Source organism: Dromiciops gliroides, chromosome 2, assembly GCF_019393635.1.
Source record: "Dromiciops gliroides isolate mDroGli1 chromosome 2, mDroGli1.pri, whole genome shotgun sequence".
In the NCBI taxonomy this organism is placed as follows: Eukaryota; Metazoa; Chordata; class Mammalia; order Microbiotheria; family Microbiotheriidae; genus Dromiciops; species Dromiciops gliroides.
This window is the reverse complement of record NC_057862.1, coordinates 261,095,607-261,123,170: the sequence shown is the minus strand read 5'-3', so window position 1 is coordinate 261,123,170 and position 27,564 is coordinate 261,095,607. Positions and strand designations below refer to the sequence as shown.

Genomic DNA, 27,564 nt, shown 5'->3' with positions numbered 1-27,564 from the left:
ATGGGGTGGGCCCAAGGTAAGGGAGTATCTCTTCAGGTTAATTTCTATTTGTATCCTCATTAACTCATGAAGATCTGACCAGGGTAAACATGAAAACTGAGTCCCTTTTCATCTGTTTTTTCCTGCTGCTATACTGAAATTTCATATTTTTGATGTTAAAAGCATTGCCTCTGGTTTGAATCTGTGGGCTGTTGATTTTAGGCCCATAGATTGAGTGGCAGATTGGTTATTTACTTCATGAGGAGATAAGAAAAAGACACCTAGGATTATCAAGAAAATTTCTAGCACCAGAGACTGACTGTGCCTTCAGAGACTAAGGATCTTTTCTTTTTTTGTTTGTTTGTTTGTTTGTTTTTTGGCAAGGCAATGGGGGTTAAGTGACTTGCCCAGGGTCACACAGCTAGTTAAGTGTCAAGTGTCTGAGGCCGGATTTGAACTCAGGTACTCCTGAATCCAGGGCCGGTGCTTTATCCACTTCGCCACCTAGCCGCCCCCGGATCTTTTCTTTATTATATACATCTTCTTAGAGGGCTCATCCTGTTGTGTATTTGTTTTACTTTGCTGTGTTTTTTCTGCCACAAAAGCAAACAGACAACTCATGAGTTGGTATTGAATGCAGATACTTCTAAAGTTAAAGTAAGATATCTACATAGAGTCTGGCACAGAACTGACATTTAATTTATGAGTTTCTCCCCCTACCCAGGTGTTGTTGTGTTTTTTTAATAAAAAGTAAATGTTGGCAGCTAGGTGATGAAGTGGATAAAGCACAGGCCCTGGATTGAGGAAGACCTGAATTCAAATCCGGCATCAGACACTTGACACTTACTAGCTGTGTGACCCTGGGCAAGTCACTTAACCCTCATTGTCTCTTTCCGCCCCACCCCCCAAAAAAGTAAATGTCCATTGGTATCGATTATATTAATCTATTTTGCTTCTTGGAGTATCCACATGACACTCAATATATCTAGAATAAGAGAATGTTCAGTACAGCAGCAATATTTATTAAGTGCCTACTGTGTAAAAGGTACCATGCCAAGTGCTGGGGAATATAATGACAATATGAAGTGGTCCTTGCTCTCTCAGGAAGCTTTAATTGGTTTGTCCTGAAAAGAGTTTATAGAAGTTGTGCTTTCCCAGGTATAAAGGTAGGCTTAGATCTATATGATTTCATTCTGTAGAAAGATGAAATGATATAATTTCTGTACTAATTACCTAGGTTAGATTCCCAGGTCTACCATTGTCTGATTTTAGACTTGACATCCCTGAAAAATAAGCAAATACATATGTCATATACTATGCATAAACATCATACTCCTTTTTGTGTGTGGGGGGTAGAGAACTAGAAACAAAGAAGGTGACCATCAATTTGGACATTAAGTAAAATTGTGATCTGTGGGATGGAATGGAATATTATTGCTGTATACGAAAGACAGGAAACATGGGAAGACTTATATGAACTGATATAGAATAAAGTAAGCAGGACCAGGAAACAACATACACAGTGACTACAACGGAAATGGAAGGAAACTGAAAACCCTGGAAAAGAGTTTAAAAAATTCACTTCCATCACAACAATAGCTGGCATTTATATAGCCCTTTTTGCAAAGCTCTTTATGTATTGATTAATTTGCTATAGACTAGAAGACCCTGAGTGTTTTCCCAAGCATTTGTAATTTTCACTGCAGGACTGAGGGACCATGAGTGTGGAATATTATGCATCTTGTTAGTCTTGGTGTTGAACTTTATTTTTTCCTTTTGAATTTTTGTTATAAGGGAAAACTCAATAGATAAGGGAGAAGGAATATATTTGGAAATAAATGTAGTACAAAACCAAAAGCATCTGTATTTAAAAAAATAGCCCTGTTAAGTGCTGAGGTAGAAAGTTAAATAAGTTAGAAAATCCTGGAGAATCAACTATAAAGCTACTTTAAATTATTAACAACTTTAGCAAAGTTGCAGGATACAAAATAAACCCACATAAATCATCAGCATTTCTACATATTACCAACAAAGTCCAGCAACAACGCTAGAACAAGTGCATTTAAAACTGTGGCCAATATTAAATACATGGGAGTCTACCTGCTGAGACAAACCCAGGAACTATATGACAAGAACTAAAAAACACTTGTCACACAAATAAAGTAAAATCTAAATATTTGGAAAAATATTAATTGCTTATGGGTGGGCTAAGGCAATATAATAAAAATGACAATCCTACCTAAGTTAATTTATGTATTTAGTGTTATAACAATCAAACTGTCAAAAATATTTTAATAAATCTACAAAAAACAATTACAAAATTCATCTGGAAAAGCAAAAGCTCAAGGATATCATTGGAAACAATGAAAAAAAAAATGAAAGAAGCTGGTTTAGCCATACCAGATCTCAATCTGTATTATAAAGTGGTACTGGCTAAGAAATAGAGGTAGATTAGTAGAATAGAATAGGTACAGATTACACTATTGTGATATGATATATGATAAACCCCCAAATCCAAGCTTTTGAAACAGAAACTGCTGGGAAAACTGGAAAACAATATGGCAGAAACTAGGTATAGACCAACATCTCATGCCATACACTAAAATAAGGTCAAAATGGGTACATGATTTACATATAAAGGATGGCACTATAAGTATGGAGTCATTTATCTTCCAGATTTATGGGCAAAGGAAGAATTTAGGACCAAAGAAGATATAGAGAGTAAAACAAAATGTAAAATAGATAATTTTGATTATATAAAATTTTAAAAGTTTCTGTACAAACAAAACCAATGTAACCAAGATTACAAAGGAAGCAGAAAACTGGGAAAGAATTTTTGAAACGAATATCTCTGATAAAGGCCTCATTTCTCAATTATATAGAGAACTGAGTCAAATTTATAAAAATACAAGTCATTCCCCAACTGATAAGTGGTCAAAGGATATTGAACAGGCAGTTTTCAGAGAAATAAATCAAAACTATCTATAATCATATGAAAAAATGCTCTAGATCACTATTGATCAGAGAAATGCAAATTAAAATAACTCTAAGGTACCACCTCACACCCATCAGAGTGGCAAATATAACAAAAATGGAAAATATTGGATGTTGGAGGGGATGTGGGAAAGGTAGGATGCTAATTCACTGTTGGAGTTGTGAAAAAACCCAACCATTCTGTAGAGCAATTTGGAACTATGCCTAAAGGGCTTATAGAAGTGTGCATACTCTTAGATCCAGCAATACCACTGCTAGGTTTATATCCCAAAGGCATCCCCTCAAAGAGAAAAATACCTATTTGTACACAAATATTTCTAGCATCTCTTTCTGTGGTGGTGAAGAATTGGAAATCAAAGGAATGCCCATCAATTGGGGAATGGCTAAACAAACTGTGGTATATGATGGTGATTGAATATTATTGTGTTTTAAGAAATGAGTACCTGAGTTCAGGAGTACCTGAGTTCAAATCCGGCCTCAGACACTAGCTGTGTGACCCTGGGCAAGTCACTTAACCCCCATTGCCCTGCAAAAATTAAAAAAAAAAAAAAAAGAAATGACAAGCAGGGTGACTTCAGAAAGGCCTGGAGTATTGTTTGATGAAGAACTGGGAATGCCTTAACCTTTCTCAATTGGAGTATATGTTTTACTTTAGATGTAAACAATGGCAGAAATCCTGATTATTTGTGACCACTCCTTGGAGCTCCAAGGATCTTCAGCTCCTTATTTATTCACAGAGTTTGACCTCTGTGCAATATATCCACTTCGGCAGAGATACTAAGTGGTTTGGTATGTCCGGTCATGACTTTATTAAAGCAATATAAGCTTCCCACCAGGGAAGACAACTTTGTATTGTTTCATATCCAGAAGTAGAGAGCTGTGTGTAATGCTGCTAGCCTTTATTTCATGGAGCTTTGCAAAAGCTAGGTAGGTATGTCTTCATATGTAGATCAGAGCCTACTATAAATGGGAATTATTTATGGTCAAAAGACCATATTTCCTGCTGTCAAAATGCTAATTCCTTTGTTTACATGGGATATAGGACTAAGGATTAAGATGTCCACAAATGACAAGACACTTCCTTATTCTCTTCACCCATGATCCTTTTACCCTCTTGCTACTTTTGGGCAGAAGAAGAAACTCCTTCCCAGTATCTTGCTTGTCCTCTCTAGACGCTATTTATCATTTGATATTTGAGGTCTCCCATGTCCCAGGATGCCCTATATTCAGAAATTCTATTTGTCACGTAAACTGCTAGTTCTCATTAGAAGATTCTCTTTTATAGGACTTCTTTAATGCCTCCTAAAGGGACTATTTCCCTTTTGCACAAATGGCTGTTCACTAAGAGGCAATGTAGAAAACTGTCTCTGAATTGCCAGAATCTCGTTCTGTGTTAAAAAAACAAAAACCAAAACCTAACCTGTTTTCCTATTAAGGAGACAGTTTCAAACTTTAACACACATCTGTGATCTGTTGTGCCTTTTAAGCCATTTATGGATGGTGCTGGACCATATAATAATAATTTAAAAAACAGCTGGCATTTATATAGCCCTTTTTGCAAAGCTCTTTATGTATTGATTAATTTGCTATAGACTAGAAGACCCTGAGTGTTTTCCCAAGCATTTGTAATTTTCCTGTCTACCCATACTTTCTGTTTCCCAAAGCCAGACTTATTTTCCTGACTTTCCTTTTGAGGAGAAAGACTCTTCCTTTCTTGTCTGAGCAGTACCAGACCCTCTTCACTGCCATTTTGGTTCCTACTAAAAACTTGTCTAACTCAGCAGTTTAACCAGTGTCCTAGCCCATAGGAACATCTGACTAGGCCTTCTGCTGAGAGGCCTAGCTACTCATTCATTTGCCTAAACTGTGCTGCCTCTTCATCAGCACTTACGGATTATAGTGTCCCTAGCTATGTTCTTCATGTCTTTTTTTTTCCCCTTCTGTTCTTGGCCCATGTGCCCTGAATTAAGTCTTCTGGATTTTTAACCTCCTTTAACTCAGTTTTTCAAAAAAGTTCTCTTTGTCAGTAACTCATATTTCTAATCTGCAGAGCTGTTCCCTTAGCATGGCCCTTTCCTAATGACTCAGGTCATTACTTTGCTTAAGATGCTCCAGGAACTCCCTATTGCCTCTAGCATTTAAAGCTCCTCCCAATCTGGTTATGAAGGCAGCTAGGTGGGGCAGTGGATAGAATGCTGGCCCCGGAGTCAAGAAGACTCCTCTTTCCAAGTTCAAATCTGGCCTCAGACACTTAACAAATTGTGTGACCCTGGGCAAATAAACCACTTCACCTTGTTTGCCTCAGTTCCTCATCTATAACATGAGCTGGAGAAGGAAATGGCAAACCCCTCCAGTAGCTCTGCCAAGAAAACCCCAAATGGGGTCATGAAGAGTCAGACACGACTGAAAAACCACTAAACAGCAACAGTCTAGTTCCTATCTATTCTTCTAGGCTGATTTCACATTTCTCCCCTTCATGGACTTCTAGCCTATTTGCCATTCCCTATCCATGATCTTCTATCTCTTGGCTCCATTCTGAAATCCCTGGCTCCTTTCAAGGCTCAAATCAGATGCTACCTCCAGCATGAGAATTTTCTTGATTCACCTTAGGTATTATTGCTATTCTTCCACCCCAAAATCATTTTGCATTTGTATGTTTTATATTTATTAGTGCACATGTTGTTTTCACTGATGCAACAGAATAGGGCTTTAGGAGATGCCTTCCATGTCTTCCATATACTACATAAGATCCAAGCAAAAGAAAGATTCCTTATTAATGGCAAGATTTTTCAAATCCTCATAGTCAGAGATGACAAGGCTCTAACAGTATCAAGGATGAAATCTATAGTAATGTGAAAAAGGTTGGTTTAACCTTGGAAAAATGAAGTGGATGAAAAATACATTTTACCGAGATTGACATGCAGTTGGATGGGCGGTGCATCAAATCATCCATCAATCTATTAATTTTAAAATGTAAATTCAATCTTTCTATGAAAATATATCTTCTGTCCCTTCTACAACCCCCACCCCCACTGGAAAAAGAAATGTTAAAAATAAATCTCATAACAAACGCATAGCCAAGCAAAATAAATTCTTGCATTGGCCATGTTCAAAAATGTGTCTCGTTCTGCACCCTGAGCCCATCACTAGCATGATTCCTCATATGAAATTAGAGTTGATCTTTGCGTTGCTCAGAGTTCTTTCGTTTTTCAAAGTTGTTTTTATGGTGGTAGTGTTATGTATAAAGTGTCCTCCTGATTCTGCTCATTTCCCCCTTATGTCAGTTCATACAAGTCTTGCCAGCTTTGATTCGTTGAGTTGTGCTAGGAAATGAATACTAGGAGGAGATTCAACGGGATATCATTTAGGAAATACCAGTCTTCAGTGATTCTAAGCCATTCAATTCACCAAGTACCTGTCTTTTTTTTTTTTTTTAAACACTGGCATATGCCTATTAATGATTTATGGTTATGTCATGGAACACTGAAATCTCAGAAGAGTGAAATTTCCAAGTAACCTAAAGGGTATTGTAAAGATTCAGGGTGGGGATAAGTATGGTTTACATCTAAGAAATGTTGTAAAAGCCAACATCACAGATAGTGAAGATTTGTAAAAGGAAATGGTCAGGTATCAAGGATGAAATCAAATAGATGGCTAGGTGTGGTGTTCCTAGTATGCAGAGAAAATAAGAGAAAGGCCAGTGTGTCAATCACCTAAGGAGGATTTTTGAGAAAATCTGTACAAAAACTTAACAGGATAAGAAGGCCTGGAGGGATTGCAAAATGTAGGATTCACACTGATGAAATCCAGATGTTAATATCCATGGCTTTGGAGCTGGGAGTGACCTCAGAGTCCCCTCATTTTACTGGAAATCAAGGCCTAGAGAGGTGAAGTGACTTTAGAGTGTCCAAAGTCCCCACAAGGGGTTGCCTCTCAGATTGCACCTCCTTTTGGAGGAAAAGGTTCTCATCAGATTCTAGATAGTAACCAGTGTAGCCATCAATATTAGTCAACAAGCATTTATTAGGCACTGACTATATGCCAGGCAGCTGTTGTCTCTGCTGCAGTTTTAGAACCCTGTATAGTTAAAGTTGTTTATTGTTTCTTCTTTCCTCTGGTTTATGGAGGAAATATTGCTTAGAGGTTAATTTTGTTCTGATGTAAGATCCCTGCTCCACTGTTTTTAGTATCTTCATTGTCTATCTGACTTGGGAGAGCTACATTAAATTTCTTTACCTTAGTTTCTCAGCTGTTGGAGCTGTTGTTTAATACTTGTAATTTAGTGGAAAGAATACTAGTCCCAGAATCAGGGGCATGCCAGGGCTATTGTCTCTGCTACAACATTGGGGCAGATCTTTCAATCTCCCAGTGCTTCAATTTTCACCTCTATAAAATGGCTTAGTAGGAGCTTAGTGACTCTTGCCTACAGTCCAAGGACCAGCTTAGCCAACCCTGGAGAGGCTTATCACCAGATTGGCTGAATTTGTTGACTGTACCAACCTTAAAACTGTCTGCTACATCAGAGGGGATGTCTTCAGTAAGGAAGCACCCACGTAAATGAAATCGTACATCCTTGAATCATCAAACAAGGCTAAAATTCTTCGAGACTTTGAACTTCCTTCAAAATCTTCCTTTTGACATTTTGAATATGACATGTACATGGGTAGGAAAGTACAACAAACTCAAGAAAGGAAGGATACAAGGTGATTTTAGTATTTTAGAGGATGTAGCCATCTACTGAATGTCTTTTCCTATTTACAACCCTAAGCAACAAGGATCCCTACTGCTGCTTTTCTTCTCCATGCCTGATATTCTTATTTTATTTGACTTAGAATAGTTAGCAGATGATTAATAAACACATCAGTGTTAAAGACTGATCTTTTTTTAAGGTATTTTTGTAGATGAGCTGTGAGAAGCAGAACAAAGAGAAATCTAGTAGATTTTGCCACTGATGCTAAACTCTTCAGGGTGGTAAAATGCCAAAGCTTATGGGAGGAAAGCTGCAAAAATAGCTGGTTATTGTGAGTGCAGTTAAAGGTGATAAATGGGTTCATTGAAAGCAAGTTCAAGGTAGCTCATAAGGATGCTGTGCTTAGGGATGTTATTTCTGGCCCAGAAAAAGGACCCGATGGTTATCACGGACTGGTCTCTGAAGACATTGACCCAGTGTGTAGCTGTGATCGGAAAGACCATCACAACGTTAGTTATCATTAGGGATGGTGTTGGAAGTAAAACAAAACCTTTTCCCACCCCTGTATGAAACTAGTAGGCCACTCCCAGGAAGGAAAAAATGTGTAGACAATAATGGAACTTAGAAATTCCAACTTGAGTGAGTAAAAGGATGGCTCTTATAAGAGACAACCAAAAGGGTTTTTTTTTTTCCTATGGAGATGGTCTAAAGAGTTTAGGTTCTCCTAGGCCAGTTTTGTATATTGTTTTTGTATATAGGTGCTCATTGAAGAGTATAGAGCAAAGCCTTTTGCCTTAGTTTTCCTTTCCTGTAAAATGGGGAGGCTGATGAGTAAGAAAGTAAGAATAAGAAATATTGGGGACAGCTAGGTGGTGCAGTGGATAAAGCACTGGCCCTGGATTTGGGGAGGACCTGAGTTCAAATCCGGACTCAGACACTTGACACGTACTAGCTGTGTGACCCTGAGCAAGTCACTTAACTCTCATTGCCCTGCAAAAATAAAATTAAGTGAAAAAAAAAGAATAAGAAATATCTTACTTGTCTCAAAATAGTATTCCTTAGGACTTTGCTAATGTCTCCTTTTGGCTTTGAGTTTTTTGAGAAATAGTGTTGCAGCAAAAACAGTTTTATAGTATGCACCTTTTGGCACAAACAAAATCAGTGCTTTTAATGTTAGAAGGGTACCAATTAAATGGGAAAAGAAATCTTTGCAGTAAGTTTCTCCGATGAAGATCTCATAACTAAGATATATAGTTAACAACAGCCATTCTCCAATAGATATGATCAAAGGATAGGGACAGGCAGTTTTAAAAGGAAGAAATCCAAGCTATCAATAACTGTATGAAAAAATGCTCCAAATCACTAGTAATTAGAAAAATGGAGGTGTGAATTGGCCAAATGTTTCTGGAAAGCAATTTGGAACTGTTCCCCAAAAGCCACCAAGGGGTGTGTGTGTGTGTGTGTGTGTGTGTGTGTGTGTGTGTGTATTGAGTGTACTTTTCTTTGTCATATCATCTCCAAAATTAGAACCTGAGCTTCATGAAGGCAGTGACCACATTTTTGCCTTTCATTATATCCCGAGAGCTTGGCACAGTGCCTAGCACTTAGAAAGTGCTTAATAGATGCTTATTGACTGAGTGACTGACTTTGGCGTAAAAGTCAATCCCAAATCAGTAGAATCAGAAAGATCTTTTTCAGAGAAAGGCTCAGCTGCCTTTGAAGAAAAGAATTAACAAAGTGAGACAAATCCAACTAATAGATAAGCAAGAGAGAAAGAAGTTAAGGACTGAAATAGAACCCTTTCCCTCTTCCCATTGATTCAAGTCAGAATACTCTTTGCTCTCCATTGTCTTTCCCTCTAGCTTCGGTCTTGGATCACTGATTGTCTCTTAGCCATTTCAAACTGGACGTCCTGGAGATGTCTTAAACTTAACATGTCTAAAACTGAACTCATGATTTTCCCCCTCTCCTCTTGCAAACTTCTCTACCTCCATCAAAGGTACCACCATCTTTCCAGTATTTCAGGTTCATAAACTCGAGATTTTCCTGGACATCCAGCAACCCTTTACCCCACATATCCAATAAGTTGCTAAATTTTGCTATTTGTATCTTCCTGTACAACATCTCTCCCTTCCAAGTGCTTCTATCCACTCACACAGATATCACGTTTAGGTTCTTATCTAGATTATTATAACAGCCTCCTAGTTTCCACTCACTCTAGTCTATCCTAGTCAGTATTATTTCATACTTTGGACTTGTATCCCCAGCACTGAGCACAGTGCCTGATATGTAATAGGCACTTAATAAATACTTGTTAAAAAAATTAAAAATAAATGAATAAATACTTGTTGATTGATTGAGGATATATTTCTGGGGATTACTGAATGGGAACAGAAAGAAGTTAAATATTTCTTAGCTTTGCTTGGTACCTTTACAAAGTGATCATGTATTGGAGCATTAAAAAAGCAGAAATAAGCCTTTTCTAATCATAATGCAATTAAAATATATTCAATAAAAGGTTTCTGAAAGAAGGATTAAAAATTCATTGGAGACTGAGTGAAAGCTATAGAATTGATAGATCAAAGAACAAATCAGAAATAATGAAAACTTTCATCAAAGAAAATAATGAAGGGCAGCTAGGTGGCACAATGGATAGAGCACCGGCCTTGGATTCAGGAGGACCTCAATTAAAATCCGACCTCAGACACTTGACACTTACTAGCTGTGTGACTCTGAGCAAGTCACTTAACCCCAATTGCCTCACCAAAAAAAAAAAAAAAGAAGAAGAAGAAAGAAAGAAGGAAAATAATGAGACAACATGCCAAAACTTATAGTATGCAAACTAAAGCAGTTCTTAGGGGAAAATGTATACCTCTAAACACTTCTCAACAAAAGATAGAAATGAATTAGGCATACAATTTATTTTTCAAAATAGAAAGTGGCCAATAAAAACTCCAACTAAATAAGAAAATAGAATTCTGAAAGGCAGAGACTGATAAAATTGAAAGCAATTACCACCTCACCCGGTCCCCCTAAAGCCCTCTACCATCAGAAGTTGGTCTTCTGAAAAAATGGATAAAGTAGATAAATAGATAATTTGATATTTTTTTAAAAGAGGAAAACCAAATTGTATAAAAATGGAAAAGAATTCAAATCAATTGAAGATGAAATAAAGAAAACTATTAGAAACTATTTTGCCCAATTATATGTCAATTAACAGGTTAAATGGTCAGTTAGTAAGCATTTATTAAGTGCTACTAATGCCAGGTATTGTGCTAAGTGCTAGAGATGCAAAAAGAGGCAAACTACAATCCCTGTCCTCATGTAGCTCATAAGAAGCCAACAGATGTGTACAAACAAGCTATAGAAAAAAAAACAGAAGGAAATCAGTAGAAATAAGAGTTAGGAATGACTTCTTTTAGAAGCTGAGATTTTAAGTAGGACTTGAAGAAAGCCAGAAGATGAGAAAGAACATTTCAGGCATGGGGGACAGCTAGATAAAATGCCCAGATCTGAAAGATGACATGTCTTGTTTGTGGAACAGAAAGGAGGCCAGTGTCACTGAATTGGAGAAGGACATGGAGGGGGGGAGTAAGGTATAAGAAGACTTACAGGAAGGATAGAAGAAAGCTAGGTTATCAAAGGCTTTGAATGATAAACAGAAGGTTTTGTATTTGATGGGGGGGGCAGGACAATGAGGGTTAAGTGACTTGCCCAGGGTCACACAGCTAGTGTCCAGATTTGAACTCAGGTCCTCCTGAATCCAGGGCTGGTGCTTTGTCCACTGCGCTGCCTAGCTGCTCCCTTGTATTTGATCTTGAAAGGGATAGGGAGCTACTGAAGTTTGAGTGGTGGGGTGGAAACATGGCTGGACCTGCAACTAAGTGGATGAGTATTTGCAAAAATAGAAAATAGCCATATTAATAGAATAAGAGAGGCGTTATTTAAATAACCTAGTAATAGAAAACAAATTGATCAAGCAATAAATGGCCTCACAAAGAGGGAAAACACAGAACCAAATAGATTTTCAAGTGAATTCTATCATATATTTAGAGAAAAATTTCAATATTATACAAATACGTTCTTGATACCTAAATCGGAGTAAGATGAAGCACAGAAAGAAAACAGTACACTAATATCCCTGATGAGCATCAACACTAAAAGTACTAAGTAAAATATTTGCAAAAAAGTTTACAACAACATATTAAAAAGATTATACAATATGACCAAGTTGAATTTTTAGCAGGAATTCAGTGTTCAATATAAGGAAAACCATAAAAATAACATTCCATATTAATATGAGATATAATAAAAAACACATTGTTATAGCAATAGATATTGAAAATGCTTTTGACAAAATGCAATACTTCTTCCTCTTAAAAACCACCAAAAAGCCTAGGAATAAATGGACCTTTCCTTAATATGGTAAACAGTATTTATTTAAAACCAGGAGACAACATTATATGTAATGAAGGAAGGCTAAAAGCCTTTCCACTAAGATCAGGGTAAAACAAAAATGTACATTATCACTACTGCTATTTATCACATTGCATAGAAATGCCAGCTATGACAATAAGAAAAGAAAAAAAAATTGCTGGAATAGACATAGGCAAAATAATCAAATAAAGTATACATACACATATAAATCATTTTATATATGTGCACATGTGTATATATCCATATACAATGTGTGCATATGCACATGTATACATACACATATGCATATACACATTGTGTGTATATACATATATATGTATATTATATAGAGATCTATCTGTCTATCTAATCTATCTGAATGCAAACACTTAGGGAACCCTAGAAAGCCAACTAAAAATTAATAAAAAAATAAATTCAACAACATTATAGAATATAAAAGAAATCCAGGTAACTCATTGGCATTTCTGTGTATTACCAGTAAAAAGTCTGTAAGAAGAAGAGATAAAAAAATTCCATTAACAATAACTATATTTTATATAAAATATTAGTGAGCCTTATGTATAAATACCAAGACACATAGGAACTATGTGAATACCACTAAACAATATAGAAATATAATTGGAGAAACATTAATTATTAATTAGTCTGGGCCAGTTTTAAAAAATGATTGTTAATTAAATTAATTTACTTAATCTGCACCAATCAAACTACTAAATAATTACTTTATATGTCTAGAAAAAAGTAATACAATTCATGGGGGGAAACAAATATTCAAGAATCATAAGACAAAAAAAAATGGGTAGAGGGAAATGGCAAAGGAAAAGGGATCTATCAGTACCAGATTTCAAACTATACTACAAAGCAGTTATAGGACCAATAGGGACTGATTAAAAAAATAGAGGTTGATCAGTGGAACAGATTAACAGCATATAGAAGTAAATTAGCATAATGTTCCATAAACACAAAGATCCAAACTGCTGGAGTAAAGACTCACTATTTGACAGAGTTCAGGGTAAACTGGAAAGCAGTCTGTCAGAAATTGTGTATACTATATATATGAAGATAAGCTTCAAATGAATATATAACTTAGATATCAAAGGTCATACCATAAATTAAAGGAATAAGGAAGAAAATACTTTTCACAACTATGAATAGCAAAAGAGTTCATAACCAAATAAGGAATAGAGAAGACGACAGGAGACAATAGATTATTTTAATTACATAACATTAACAAATTTTCACACAAATAAAATCAGTTACTAATATTGAAGGGGAAATAGTTAAATGGGAAAAATTCTTTCTAGTAAGTTTCTCTAATGAAGGTTTCGTATAAGATATGTAAACAACTGATTCAGATTTATAAGAACAGCAGCCATTCCCCAATATATAAATGATCAAAGGATAAGAACAGGCAGTTTTCCAAGGAAGACATCCTAGTTATCAACAATCATTTTAAAAAACCTCCAAACAATAATAGAGAAATGGCAACATTATGAATTGATCCAGTGCTTTTAGGAAGCAATTTGGAACTATTCCCCCAATGCCACTGAACTATGCATATTTCTTGTATATCGTGTGTGTGTGTGTGTGTGTGTGTGTGTGTGTGTGTGTTTGTGTTCCACTTGTCTTCAAAATTAGAAGTTTTTTGAAGGAAGGGACCACCTTTGTGTCTTTCATGGAATCCCGGGTGCTTGGCATAGTGTCTGGCACATAGGAAGCATTCAGCAAATGCCTGTTAACCAAGTGACTGACTTTATACCCTTTAACCCAGCAATACTACTGCTAGGCCCATACCCCAAAAAGATCAATAAGACAGGGAAAGCATTAGATGTACAATATTTAAAGCAGCTCTTTTTTTTTTTTTAGTAGGGAAGCACTAGTATGTTTTGTAGGAAATGGAGTTGTATGAACTAACATGGAATGAAGTGAGCAGAACCAGAACAATTCTTATTATAATATTATAAAGAAAAACAACTTTGAATAACTGATCAGTATAATGACCCTCCATGATTCCAGAGGACTGATCATGAAGTATACTGCCTTCTTCTGACAGGAAGGTGATGGACTCAGTATGTAAAACAATACATACATTTTCAAATATGACCAGTGTGGGAATGTTTGACTGTGCATATTTGTAACTAGGACTTTGTTTTCCTTTGTTTTCTTCAGTTGGGGAGAATAGGCAGGGAACAGAAGGGTACTAGGAATAGAATAGCCAAAAGAAAAACAAAGAATAGAATGTTATTGAAGCATATTTTTAAATGTACAGAAAAAACAAAAGGCCCCCCCCAACAAATTGGACATTTTTGAAAATTACATGATGAATTTATTATGTTTAAAAAGAAAAGCTGTATGTAATAAGATCCACAAAATTCTTTTTCTGTCTTATTACATATGTGGAAATACCCAATTTATTTGGTGTTCATTATTTTCAGGATACAAATTAATAAAAAAAATTATCTAAGGAGAATGAAATTGTCACAAAAGATTTAGCATGATGTGGCTTTACCTAATATTGCTCTCTGAATAAGTAATTGTTCCCTATAGTTTACTTTGTAAAGGTGACCCAGAGATCTAGGGTCCTCGTTCATATCCTGAGAGTCTGCCTTGCTGAAGTCTTGTCTTAATCTCTGGATCTTTGGAAATATGATAAATAGTCTAAGCACAGATAGTTTGATTATAGTATTCACTGGAGTTGAATGCTATGGGGAAAACAATGCAGCTAGAGACTTGAACCTATTTTGTTGTTCATTCGTTTCAGTTGAGTCCAACTCTTCATGACCTCATTTTGGATTTTCTTGACAAAGATACTGGTATGGTTTTCCATTCCTTCTGTAGCTTATTTTATAGATGAGGAAACTGACTTGCCCAGGGTCACACCAGCTAGTAAGTGTCTAAGGCTGAATTTGAACTCAGGTCTTCCTGACTCCAGGCTCAGTGTTCTATCCACTGTGCCCACCTAGCTGCTGAACAATTATATGAAAAATTTATGCATTTGCTAGGTGAATTGCAGGGGAGCAATAGGACTTTAAATACCTGACATTCCTCCAGTTTTACTTTTGACCTTTTTAAAGTTTGTTCATATTTTTGGGCAGAATCCTTATGCTCCTGTTGTTGGATTTGAAGCAATACATCATGGAGAACAGCTTTTCACTTCTTTAGGAGAGTGATAGGGTTTTAAAGGGTCTGACAGAAAAACTTTTTAAGAAAGTTTTGGATATTGACACTGTGTTTTTTGGGAGGGGACAGGGCAATGAGGGTTTACCAGGGTCCCACAGCTAGTAAGTGTCAAGTGTCTGAGGCCGGATTTGAACTCAGGTCCTCCAGAATCCAGGACTGGTGCTTTATCCAGTGTGCTACTTAGCTGCCCAGACACTATGTTTTTCAGAACATCTATTATATTCCCTGCATCCTCCCCAAAATTGTTCATATTGAATAGGGCTTCCTTGCCTAAGGGAATATGGAGAAAGAATTATTCTCCTGGATCTGCTTGCTTAGTTAAGACAGCTCTTCCCAGGTTTCACTAAAACTATCCCTTTTATCATTTCCTACAGTACATTCCAGTTCTTTGCAGCTAAAAAAGAGCTGCTATAAATATTGTTGTACATTGAGTGCTTCCCCTGTTGTGTTGATCTCTTTGGGGTATAGGCCTAACAGTAGTATTGCTGGGTTAAAGGGTATGAAGTCAGTCACTCAGTTAACAGGCATTTGTTGATCATTTAAACAGGCCCTGCCACAAAAATTCCTGTATTTCAATCTTGACACAGGTTGTCTTTAGTATGGTCAGTTTTTATGATAGTTGATTTCACATGATCTGAAGATACTTTATGAGAGCCTTACTTTGAAAAATGAAATCACCTGGTTGAAAGTCTGGTACTAAACATGAAGGATGATGCAGTGAGGGACTAGGCCAGGCCGGTGCAGTGGAGTTTGAGTTGGGAGTTATTTTACTTTGTGCTAAATTAGTCTTTTGCAAAGCTTCCCTGAGTCAAGAGTGGTTGCATATGATGGCGTGTTTAAACGGAATGTTGCTCTCAGTTGTGGTTGTCGTTCATCTCCAGGAGCATGACCGCTTTTACAGAATCTCGATGCCTCCTCTCAGGCTTTTCCTTCACCAATTCCTTCCCCTTTTTTTGGCTTTTATTTTCAACTTGGTATTTGAGAGTGAGGCATTTTTGGCAAAACATAATGGTAACTAATCTTCATGTAGCTCTTTACATATGTGTGCTTATGTGGTCTTTACAACACCCCATAGGGAGGTTCTGTTATTATTCCCATTTTACCACTGAGGAAATGGAGACTGAGAGAGAGGCTAAGTGACTGCTAGGGCACCTCAGCTGCTAAGTGCCTGAAGCAAGATCTGGAACCAGGATGTCCTGATTCTGAGGAATGGGCTCTTTTATGGAAACCTTAACTTGGTGGAAAGAGCAAACGCTGCCTGTAGACTTAGGAGAGACCCAGGGGTGACATTTAGTAGTTGTGGGACTGGGCAAGTCACCTGAGCCTCTTTGAACTTCATTCCTCACCTGTAAAATTAGGTTAATATTGAGAATACCTACTCTACAGGGTTGTTGTGAGGAAAGTTCTAAGTAAATGTGAATCTTTATTGTTGTTAATATCATCCTCCTTCATTCCAGATTTATGTTCTGTGTGATTTAGGTGTTTTGTAGGGTAGAGAATCATGTTTTAGACTCTGAATCATATCTGCCCCATTTACTATATATATATATGTAGTTTGATATAAGTGAGAATAAAAAAATCAAGTCTTCATTAGACCTCCTCAGGATTAAAATAGGCCAAAATTCAAATAAAGATGAAAAGATCAAGGTTAATCTTCTGGACAAATAAGTAGAATTTGTCAGTGGGGAGCCAATGAAGAAACTAGAGGCTGGACAACATTTTTCTAAGTGTGGGGGGAAAAGGGCTCTTTTGCTGTTCTATGTTGAATTGGGAAGGTTAGAGAAAGAAGACGTATATACGTCTGCTTTTCCTGCATTTCACCAAGAGGCATTAGTACAAATGTCTGCTCTCTAGGAATCTCCAAACTGACTTAATTAATGTAGTTTTATTTGTCCTATTCATCTTGCATAATGTATGTTCTTGCCATAACCCTAGACTCCTACCTTCTTCCCCAAGGAGGTGATGACCGCAGAGTTCTGCTGTGGCACATGGAACAAGCCATCCACTCCAGGGTGAAACCTGTCCAGTTGAAAGGAGAGCATCATTCTAACATCTTCTGCCTGGCTTTCAACAGTGGGAACACTAAAGTATTTTCTGGAGGTAAGAAAGAGGAAGTGAAAGCCATTGTGGCCAGGGTCCTGAAGGGGGACAGTTCAGTGAAGACCTTTTTAACTTCCTGTTACCATATTGGGAAGTTATTGGCTACTTAAAGTATTTCTCCTGGGTAAAGATTATACTGTTATGCTGTTAATTTGTGTTTACCAGAAAAGGCAAATAGAAATCACTTCCAACCCGACCTGACTTTCTCATTCTTAGGTGAATCAGAGTAGCAGATTCAGCCTTGCTCCCTAGTTGCTACCAGTTCTAGAAGCCATGACTAGCGCTGACACTAAGATGACTTTTGAGCCACATACTTGCTATGACTTCTGCCTGTCTGGGCAACGGTTGCTCACACCTTCATTATAGAATGGAAAATTATTTATGATGTACCTTTTCACATCCAGGTTAACTCTTCAAAAGTAGAACTATATACAAAAAGTATTAACTAAATATTTTAATTTTAGTAAAATGCTCACATGTCTTTTGATAGAAGGAAGAAATGGGATTTGCAAATGGAAAAACTTGAATCTAATCTTCCCACATATTTAGAATCATAGAATATGAGAGCTATAAAGGACCCTAATTAAATCATAGAGTCCAACCAATTCATTTTACAGATGAAACTTTCTTTTTATTTTTAAAATTAGCTCACTAGATTATGTATTCTGAGAACATTATTTTGTCATTCTTATTTGCTGTTGACCTTTTTTACATACTATAGCATTCCTACCCCTCCTCCAAATTTATTTTTAAAAACTTTTCTAGTTGACTCTTCTATTTAAGATCAAAGTAGATGACCTTTACAAAAATTTTTTATTAAGTGCTAACTTAAAATGTGCATGGAGAAAACTTTTGTTATTAGCCATTTGTTTTTCTTCCTTATAGGAAATGATGAACAAGTTATCCTCCATGATGTTGAAAGGTAAATAGGTTGTTTGTGTGTGAAGGTGATTGATTGCTTCTATAACACTGAGGCAGATTTCTTCTTGGCCAAAATAATGCTCTCTAAAAAAATATTAAAGCTTCAAAATTCCTCGTCTGAAGAAGGAACTTGGTATAGTTTTATGACTTTATATTGTTTTGACAAAAAAGGATTAACAGAGTCACCATAAAATTACTTTTAGAAGAAAACCTAAAAGGGTAAAGGAGGACACATGAGTAAAATCAATTTCTAGCATATTCTTTTTTTTTTTTTAACCCTCAATCACAATCAGATTTGACAATTTCAAAGCCTTTCCTCCTTTCCTTGTTAGAAACCAGATACTGTTGTTCTATAGGATTCTAGAAAAGTAAAAGTCAGATTGGTCTATTAAATGACTTTGTTAATAGGAAATGCAAACCAATAATATTATTGCACATTAACATTCTAAATACTGTTAAAATATCCTTTATTTTTAAGAATTAAAAAAATTGGGGAGGTTTTTTTTTTTTAGGAACATCACTGTCACTTCCCAGTGATTCTGTACCTTCTTTCTGTTGAACAAATAAGTACAGTCAAACAAAACAAATCAATATATCTACTAGGGCTGAAAATGTATGCCTCATTTTGCACCTTTTGTATACTACCTCCCTGAGAGGGGCCAGGCATGCTTACCATTGGTTATGTCCTTGATCAGCATTCTGGAGTCAGTCTTTCAGTGTTCTTCTAGTTCTATTTACTTTGCTCTTCATCAGTTCATTCAGTTCTTCCCAAGTGTACCTGAATCTTCCTGTTTTTCATTTCTCATGTCATAACAACACTTCCATGCCTCTTAGGAAAAAAGAGACTAATACGGTCTGTGACCCTTGGGCAAATCTTCACCTCTTGGTTCCTTAGACAGCCCTCTGAGAACATAAGCTATTGTGGATCTAGATTGTTAGAGGGAATTTTCCTTTTGGGGAATAATAGGTCCAGTCCAAAGGAAAAAAAAAATCCACAGTAATTACTTGTTATATAATTGCTAGATTTTGGTAGTTGCCTCCATGAACAAAACATGTATGCCAGAAGGGTAGAAGTCTGCGTATGTGTGTGTCTCTCTCTTTTTTCTGCTCTGTCTCTCAGCAGCGAGACCTTGGATGTATTTGCCCATGAAGATGCAGTATATGGCCTTTCTGTGAGTCCTGTGAATGATAACGTTTTTGCCAGCTCATCAGATGATGGACGGGTTCTCATCTGGGATATACGGGAGTCTCCTCATGGAGGTGAGTATCAGGAGAAAACACTCTTTAATTCTAAAGAATTAAGAAGTCCTATTTTTGTCAGTTGTAATATCAACGGCAGAAAGATAAAAGATTTCCCCTTGGGAGGAAACAAATAACTAGTATGTCTTTGAATGAATAGATGCTTATTAGCTGCCAAACTCCATGCTGAGTGATGGGGGATACAAATACAGAACTGAGATAGCCTCTGCCTCTCTGCTCATAAGCCTAAGCAGCTTATATTGTAATGGGGGAGAAAACACACATAGGAGTCTATTGGGTAGTATTTGTTCTGAGAAGTCATAGGGATAGTAAGTGAAGCTATGAGGAATATGGGGATTTGAAGTTCCAGAGACAATAGCTGATTTGATTACATTTCCCAGAGCAGGTGAGAGTGGAGGGTAGGGCAGGGCTGGATGTGCACATGGCAGAAGTGTGTGCAGGAAGATGTCTGGGAGTTTGGTGTAGTGTTCTAGTGCCAATTAGTTATAGTATCCTGCATGAGCTGCAGATAGACAGAGAAACACACACATATATACTTATATATATGCATGCATGCATAAATATATATACATATACACACATATCTCCTTGGGATATGCATTGAGAAGCAGTCAGCCTGAAAGACACCCTCTAACCCCTTTTTTCTCATCCTCTTCTAAATATCCACATACATGCCCCATATAACCTAGCGTGTTGGTAAGCCAACAGGCATCATTAAGTACCTACTGTTTTTGCCAGGTACTGTGCTAAATACTGGGGGGTACAAAGAAAGGCAGCAGATAATCCTTGCCTTCAAGGAGCTTACAATCTGATAGGGGAGACAACATGGTACAAACAAGATATATACACAAGATAAACTGTAGATGACTAATAGAGGGAAGGCCTTAGCACTAAGTGGGATCAGGAAAGGTTTCTTGGGACAGCTAGGTGGCACAGTGGATAGAGCACCAGCCCTGAATTCAGGAGGAACTGAGTCCAAATCTGGCCTCAGACACTTAACACTTACTAGCTGTATGACCCTAGGCAAGTCACTTAACCCCAATTGCCTCACCAAAAAAAAAAAAAAAAGAAAGAAAGAAAGAAAAAAAGGTTTCTTGTAGGTGAGATTTTAGCTAGGCCTTCAGGGAGGCCAGGAGGTAGAGATGAGGAGGGAGAGTGTTCTAGGCATAGGGGACAGCCAGTGAAAATGCATATAGTCAGGAGATGAATTAGGAATAGTAAGGAGGCCTGTGTCACTGGATCACAGATTACACGGGAGTAAGGGGAAGTAGGGTGAGGAAAACTAAAAAGGTAGGAGAAGCTAGTTTATTATGGGTTTTGAATCCCAAACCAAGAATGTTCTGTTTGATCTTGGAGGTTATAGGAAGCCATTGGAGTTTATTGAATAGGAGATGGGCATGGGGGAAACATGATCAGACCTTTGCTTCAGAAAGTTCCCTTTGACAGGTGAGTAGAGAATGGGCTGTAGTAAGGAGAAACTTGAGGCAGGGAACCAGCTAGAAGAATGTTGGAATAATTCAGTGATAAGGGCTTGTACCAGAGTGATGGTAATGTCAGAGGAGAGAAGGGAGCAAATATGAAAGATGCTACAAAAGTAAAAATCAATAGGACTTGACAACAGATTAGATATGAGGAGTGAGAAAAAGTGAGTGGTTAAGGATGTCCCCTAAGTTGTGAGCCTGGGTGATTTGGGGGATGATTGTACCCTCAACAGTACTAGGAAAGTTTGGAAGAGGAAAAAGATGAGTTCTGGTCTGGATATGTTGGTTTTGAGATGTCTTCTGGTATCTAGTTGAAGATCTCCAATAGGTAGTTGGAAATGTGAGACTGGAGGTTAGGAGGGAGGTTAGGGATGGATAAGTAATAACAACAATAGCTAGCATTTATATAGCATACATTTATACATTTATATTTTTATGGCACTTTATATAGCATTTATACAGCACCTTTTTAAAGATTGCAAAGCACTTTATGAATATTATTTATCCTCCCAACAACCCTGGGAGGTAGATGATATTATTACCCCCATTTTACAGGTCAGGATACTTAAGTTAGCAGAAGTTAAGGGACTAGCTCAGAATCTCACAGCAAGGAAGTGTCTGAGTCAGATTTGAACTCAAGTCTTTCTGTCTTCAGGCCTAGGGCTCAGTCCCCTGTGCCCTCTGTATTTGAGAATCATCAGCACAGAGATGATGCATGTTATAAAAACATTCTTTCACCAAAGTGACAATATTTCTAATACAGACATTGGTGATACCAGTGGAGAAAATCAATAGCCCCCTAATAGTCCCCATATAGGCCCATAGTACCTACACAATAAGTGCTCTGACTTCTAAATTGTTTACAACCTAAATTATTTGTAAAGAAGGCAGAGGGATGGTACATTTCTACATAGGCCCAAATCCCCAATCTTTTCTGCTTTGCACACAGACCTATGAGACTTTAGTCTACTCTGTATGAGACCTAATTTTTTTTTGTGAGGCAGTTGGGGTTAAGTGACTTGCCTAGGGTCATACAGCTAGTGTTAAGTGTCTGAGGCCGAATTTGAACTCAGGTCCTCCTGAATCCAGGGCCGATGCTCTATCCATTGCGCCACCTATCTGCCCCGAGACCTAAAATTTAAAGAGAATTCTTTCCCTTTTTGTGGAACATTCTTTGTGGTGCATACATAGATTATATATTCCTAGAGCTTAGCCCCATACCTGGCACATGATACATATTGAATAGGGCATAGACTTGGAGCTTAAAGGGACCTCAGAGGTCATTTAGTTCAACTCCCTCATTTTTGACATATGAGGAAATTGAGGCCTAGAGAACTCCCCAGGATCACATAGAGAGTAAGTGAAATAATCAGGATTTGAACCCAGTTTCTCTCACACCTAATCTAGCATCCTTTCCATTATTGTTGCCACATAAATTTTTGCTCACTGATTGATAGTGAAATCTAATTCTCTTACTTTGTTAATTTTTATCTAGAATTTGAGGCAAAGATATATTTGTGTGGAACAGCCTGCATCTCTCTCCTGAAGTTCCTTTAGCAAGCCCATTCTTCTTAGAAATACTGCATCCTTTTTTGCCTTTTAATTGAAACATAAAGCCTATATTTCTTTGTTTTATTCACTCTCCCTATTTTTCAACATTTCTTCATGATCCCTCTTCCTTACTTCTGTTTTGCAGTTATTATGCTTGTCAGATGAAATATCCTGTTTTAATCTCCCTGTTATAAGCTGCTTGCTAACAGAGAACTTTATTTTCTCCTGTGATAACTGAAGGCATTGAACTAATGATCTCTAGGATTCCTTGCTGCTTTAAAATCGTGTTCCAAACGCCTCTTATTCTTTATGGACTCTAAAAGTATTGTCTGACTGATACCCAACCTGAAATGTTTGCAGAGTTGGACAGGCAAAAGCACTATGTCATGGATGGTGAATTTCACTTCTGGAATTGCCTGCTCTGTACTTGCCTGGAGCCCTGGCCAGTGAAGTAGCTTTTATTCCATCAAGGTAGTATGTTGGATAGAGCACTGGACCTGGTGTTCATCTTCCTGAATTCAGATCTAGTCTCAGACTCTTACTGTGCAAGTTGCTTAAATCCTGTTTGCCTCAGTTTCCTCATCTGTAAAATGAACTGGAGAAGGAAATGGCAAACCACTCCAATATCTTTGCCAAGAAAACCCCAAATTCTGTCATGAAGAGTTAGGACATGACTGAAAAGACAACAGAAATCCAATGGGTGTGCATGATAACTATGCTCTTTGGGGTAACAAATTGATTCATCTCTCCTACTTTGAGAACTACAAGAGGACAAATTTCATCTAGATAATGCTTATTTGGAATTGGTTGAGTACAAGATTAAGTGCCAAATGCATTTTTTTCCTTGTCCTCTCCTACCTAGAAACTAAATTCTAGTGTTTCAGTATATTTTTTCCCTCACTAAAGTCCCTTTTTGGATTAGCAAAGTAATTTAGACAAGAAAGGAAAACTTACGAAGTCTTTACAAGTTATTATGCAATTTAAATTTTTTAGCTTTAAAAATTTAGTAATTTGGGTTATAGGATCAAAGGATTTAAAGCTGGAAGGGACTTTAGAGGTTATCTGGTTCAATTCCCTCTTTTGTATAGATGAGAAAACTGAGACCCAACAAAGGTAAGTGATTTAACTTAAGGCCACATGGGTAGTAAATTTCAGGGCTGTCAGAGTTCTAGCCCTGGTCTTCTGAATTTAAATCCAGTTTTCTTTTTACAACAATTGGACCTTTCTGTTAATGATTTGCACATTTCTCCTAACCCCTGCCCATCCCAGCTGATAGAGGACTTTAATTTTCCTAACCACATTACATAGTTTTCCTTTCCTTTAGTAGTATTTTTTGTTTTTTCCCAGTATCTGAAGGTGAGGATCTACTACATGCAACTGTATGTAATATGTTTATTCAAAATATTTAAAATTATTTTAAAATTGTACCTATCACAGAAACAAAATTTAATAACATAACATTTAAAAGTACATGATACCAATCAGACTACCTAAAAATTATTTTATAGAGCTAGAAAAAAAATAACAAAATCCATCTGGAAAAACAAAAGGTCAAGAATATCAAGGGAACTAATGAAAAAAATGTACAGGAAGGTGGGCTAGCTGTACCAAATCTGAAGCTTTACTATAAAGCAGCAGTCATCAAAACTATTTGGTACTGGCTAAGGAATACAGTGGTAGATTAATGGAATAGGTTAGGCACAGGAGACACAGTGGTAAATGATTTTAGTAATGTACAAACAGTAGTTTGATAAGCCCAAAGACTCCAGCTTCTGGGATAGGAACTCAGTATTTGACAAAAACTGTTGGGAAAACTGGAAGATAGTATGGCAGAAACTAGGCATAGACCAACATCTTACACCTTATACTAAAATAAGGTCAAAATTAATACATGATTTAGACATAAAAGGTGATACCATAGATAAATTAGGAGAGGAAGGAATAGTTTACCTCTCAGAATTATGGAAAGGAGAACAGTTTATGACAAAACAAGAGAATATTATGAAATGCAAAATGTATGATTTTGATTACATTAAATTAAAAAGGTTTTGGACAAACAGAAGCAATGCAGCCAAAATTAGAAGGGAGGCAGAAAGCTAGGAAACAATTTTTATAGCCAGTATTTCTGATGAAGGCTTCATTTCTAAAATATATTGGGAACTAAGTCATTTCCCAATTGAGAAATGGTCAAAGGATATGAACAGGCAGTTTTCTGATGAAGAAATCAAAGCTATCTATTGCCATATGAAAAAATGCTCTAAATCACTATTTATTAGAGAAATGCAGATTAAAACAACTTTGAGGTACTACCTGACACCCATCAGATTAGCTAATATGACAAAAAAGGAAAATAATAAATGTTGGAGAAACTGTGGAAAAATTGGAACACTAATGCATTGTTGGTGGAGCTATGAACTGATCCAACCATTCTGGAGAGTAATGTGGAACTATGCCCAAAGGGCTATAAAGCCTTTGACTCAGCAATACTACTATTAGGTCTTTTTCCCAAAGAGATCATAAAAAATTGAGGGGATGCCCATCAATTGGGGAATGGCTGAACCTGTTGTGGTATATGAATGTAATGGAATACTATTGTGCTGTAAGAAATGATGAGCAGGCAGATTTCAGAGAAACCTGGAAGGACTTGCATGAACTGATGATGAGTGAGGTGAGCAGAACCAGGAGAACATTTTAGACAGTATCAACAACATTGTGTGTTGATCAACTGTGATAGACTTGACTCTTCTCAGCAATACAATGGTCCAAGATAGTTCCAGGGGACTCATGATGGAAAATGCTCTCCAAATCCAGAAAAAAAAGAACTATGGGGGCAGCTAGATGGCTCAGTGGTTAAAGCACCGGCCCTGGATTCAGGAGGACCTGAGTTCAAATCTGGCCTCAGACACTTGACACTTATTAGCTGTGTGACCCTGGGCAAGTCACTTAACCCTCATTGCCCGCAAAAAAACAACAACGACAGAAACAAAAAGAACTATGGAATCTAGATGCAGATTGAACCATATTATTTCTATTTTTTGTTTTTCTTTTTTGAGGTTTTTCCTTTTTGTTCTGATTTTTCTTTCACAACATGACTAATGCAGAAATATGTTTAACGTTATTGTACATATATAACCTATAACAGATTGCTTGCTGTCTTGGGGAGGGTGGAGGGACAAAAATTTGAAACTAGAAATCTTATAAAAACAAATGTTGAAAACTATTTCTACATGTAACTGGAAAATAATAAAATACTTTTATGAAAAAAAAAGTACATGGTTATGTAAAAATCCCAAAGTGCCCCTCTTGAGATACTATTTGCCATGTTGGAATTTTCACTTGATGGGACATTTGCTTTGCAATATGTTACCCGACTCGTCTCTTCTTATTTGTCCATGTATAGCCCAAAGGTGCACATAAATCAGTTGAACAAAATTCTTTTTCTTCTACAGAGCCCTTCTGCCTGGCAAACTATCCATCAGCCTTTCATAGTGTCATGTTTAACCCTGTGGAACCCAGGTTATTAGCCACAGCCAACTCAAAGGAAGGAGTAGGACTCTGGGATATTCGGAAACCTCAGAGGTAAGTTGTCTTCCTTCACCAGTCATGAGAAATGTCCGACTTCCTACTTTCTTGGATGAGATGATCAGCTTCAGTCAGAAAGTATTTTTGTGAAAATCTTACCATCTAAGGTCTCTGCATCATTGAATCCTGTGGAGTTTGGTGTTTTAGGAAGAGAGAGAAAACAGGAAAATATAAGTCCCTACTTGTGGAGGAGGGAACTTAGTGTTCCAAGGGTATTTGTGTTCTAAAAGCGATACTTAATAATTACCCAACAGAATAAAACACTTAGTGTGGCATTTAAGGCCTTTTGGGGGAGATATTTTTGTCTAGGGGCTTTTTTTGTGTGTGTTCCTCAACTCTATTATATAAATGACCTGTTCCTTTACACTGTGCTAAAATTGGTTTGATATTCGTCTCATCTTTACTTGTGTCTCATTCAAAAGTTGTGGCCTCTGTTTGCCTCAGCTCTTCTCTTTGAGGGTTTTCTGGATTGCTTTTCAGAGAAGATTACCAAAAAAATAAATTAACTATGGGTTAGCTGAGTTTTGGATGAAAGGGGCTTTAGAGTACAAAGCACTGTTTTCCTTGATGGTTTTTTAAGATACATCAGTTTTGGGGCAGCTAGGTGGCGCAGTGGATAGAGCACCGGCCCTGGAGTCAGGAGTACCTGAGTTCAAATCCAGCCTCAGACACTTAACACTTACTAGCTGTGTGACCCTGGGCAAGTCACTTAACCCCAATTGCCTCACTTAATTTTTTTTATTTTTTTTTATTTTTTGGTTTCTTTGCAGGGCAATTGGGGTTAAGTGACTTGCCCAGGGTCACACAGCTAGTAAGTGTTAAGTGTCTGAGGCCGGATTTGAACTCAGGAACTCCTGAGTCCAGGGCCGGTGCTCTATCCACTGTGCCACCTAGCCGCCCCGAATTGCCTCACTTTAAAAAATAAAAAAGATACATTAGTTTTCACCATCATGGTAATAGGACTATTACAATAAGCACATTTATTCCAATGCAGTGCTCCATAGTGTTAAAAAGGACCCAGTGAGGACCTATTGTAGCCATTCCTATTGAGTTGAGAGTGCTTGTCCTGAACTTGTGAGATTGTTGGGGATATTTTTCATGGACATACCTGTTCTTACCAAGGGAGATGGCTAGAATGAATATTTCCAAATAAAATAATTTTTTAAATTAAATGGTGAAATTTTAAAATTCCATTTCAGAAAAACATGATTTCATTGGTAGCGTCAGTATTTTATAAACCTCCATCCATACCTTTTGTCATCTAGTAAGTTTGCTAGTGTCTAAGGAAATTTAATTGGTCCAGTAAAAATTAGTCTAGGGCAGCTAGGTGGTGCAGTGGATAAAGCACCAGCCCTGGATTCAGAAGGACCTAAGTTCAAATCCGGCCTC

General features: G+C 37.1%; 1 protein-coding gene across 1 annotated transcript in view; it reads left to right on the top strand.

Moving 5' to 3' along the window:
• DCAF5 (DDB1 and CUL4 associated factor 5) overlaps positions 1 to 27,564 on the top strand; it is a 127,020-nt gene that overhangs the window by 19,219 nt on the left and 80,237 nt on the right. The window contains 4 exon segments of the mRNA XM_043981405.1: positions 17,236 to 17,380; positions 18,266 to 18,302; positions 19,422 to 19,561; positions 26,043 to 26,172. Of these exon segments, the coding sequence (XP_043837340.1) occupies positions 17,236 to 17,380; positions 18,266 to 18,302; positions 19,422 to 19,561; positions 26,043 to 26,172 (452 nt within the window).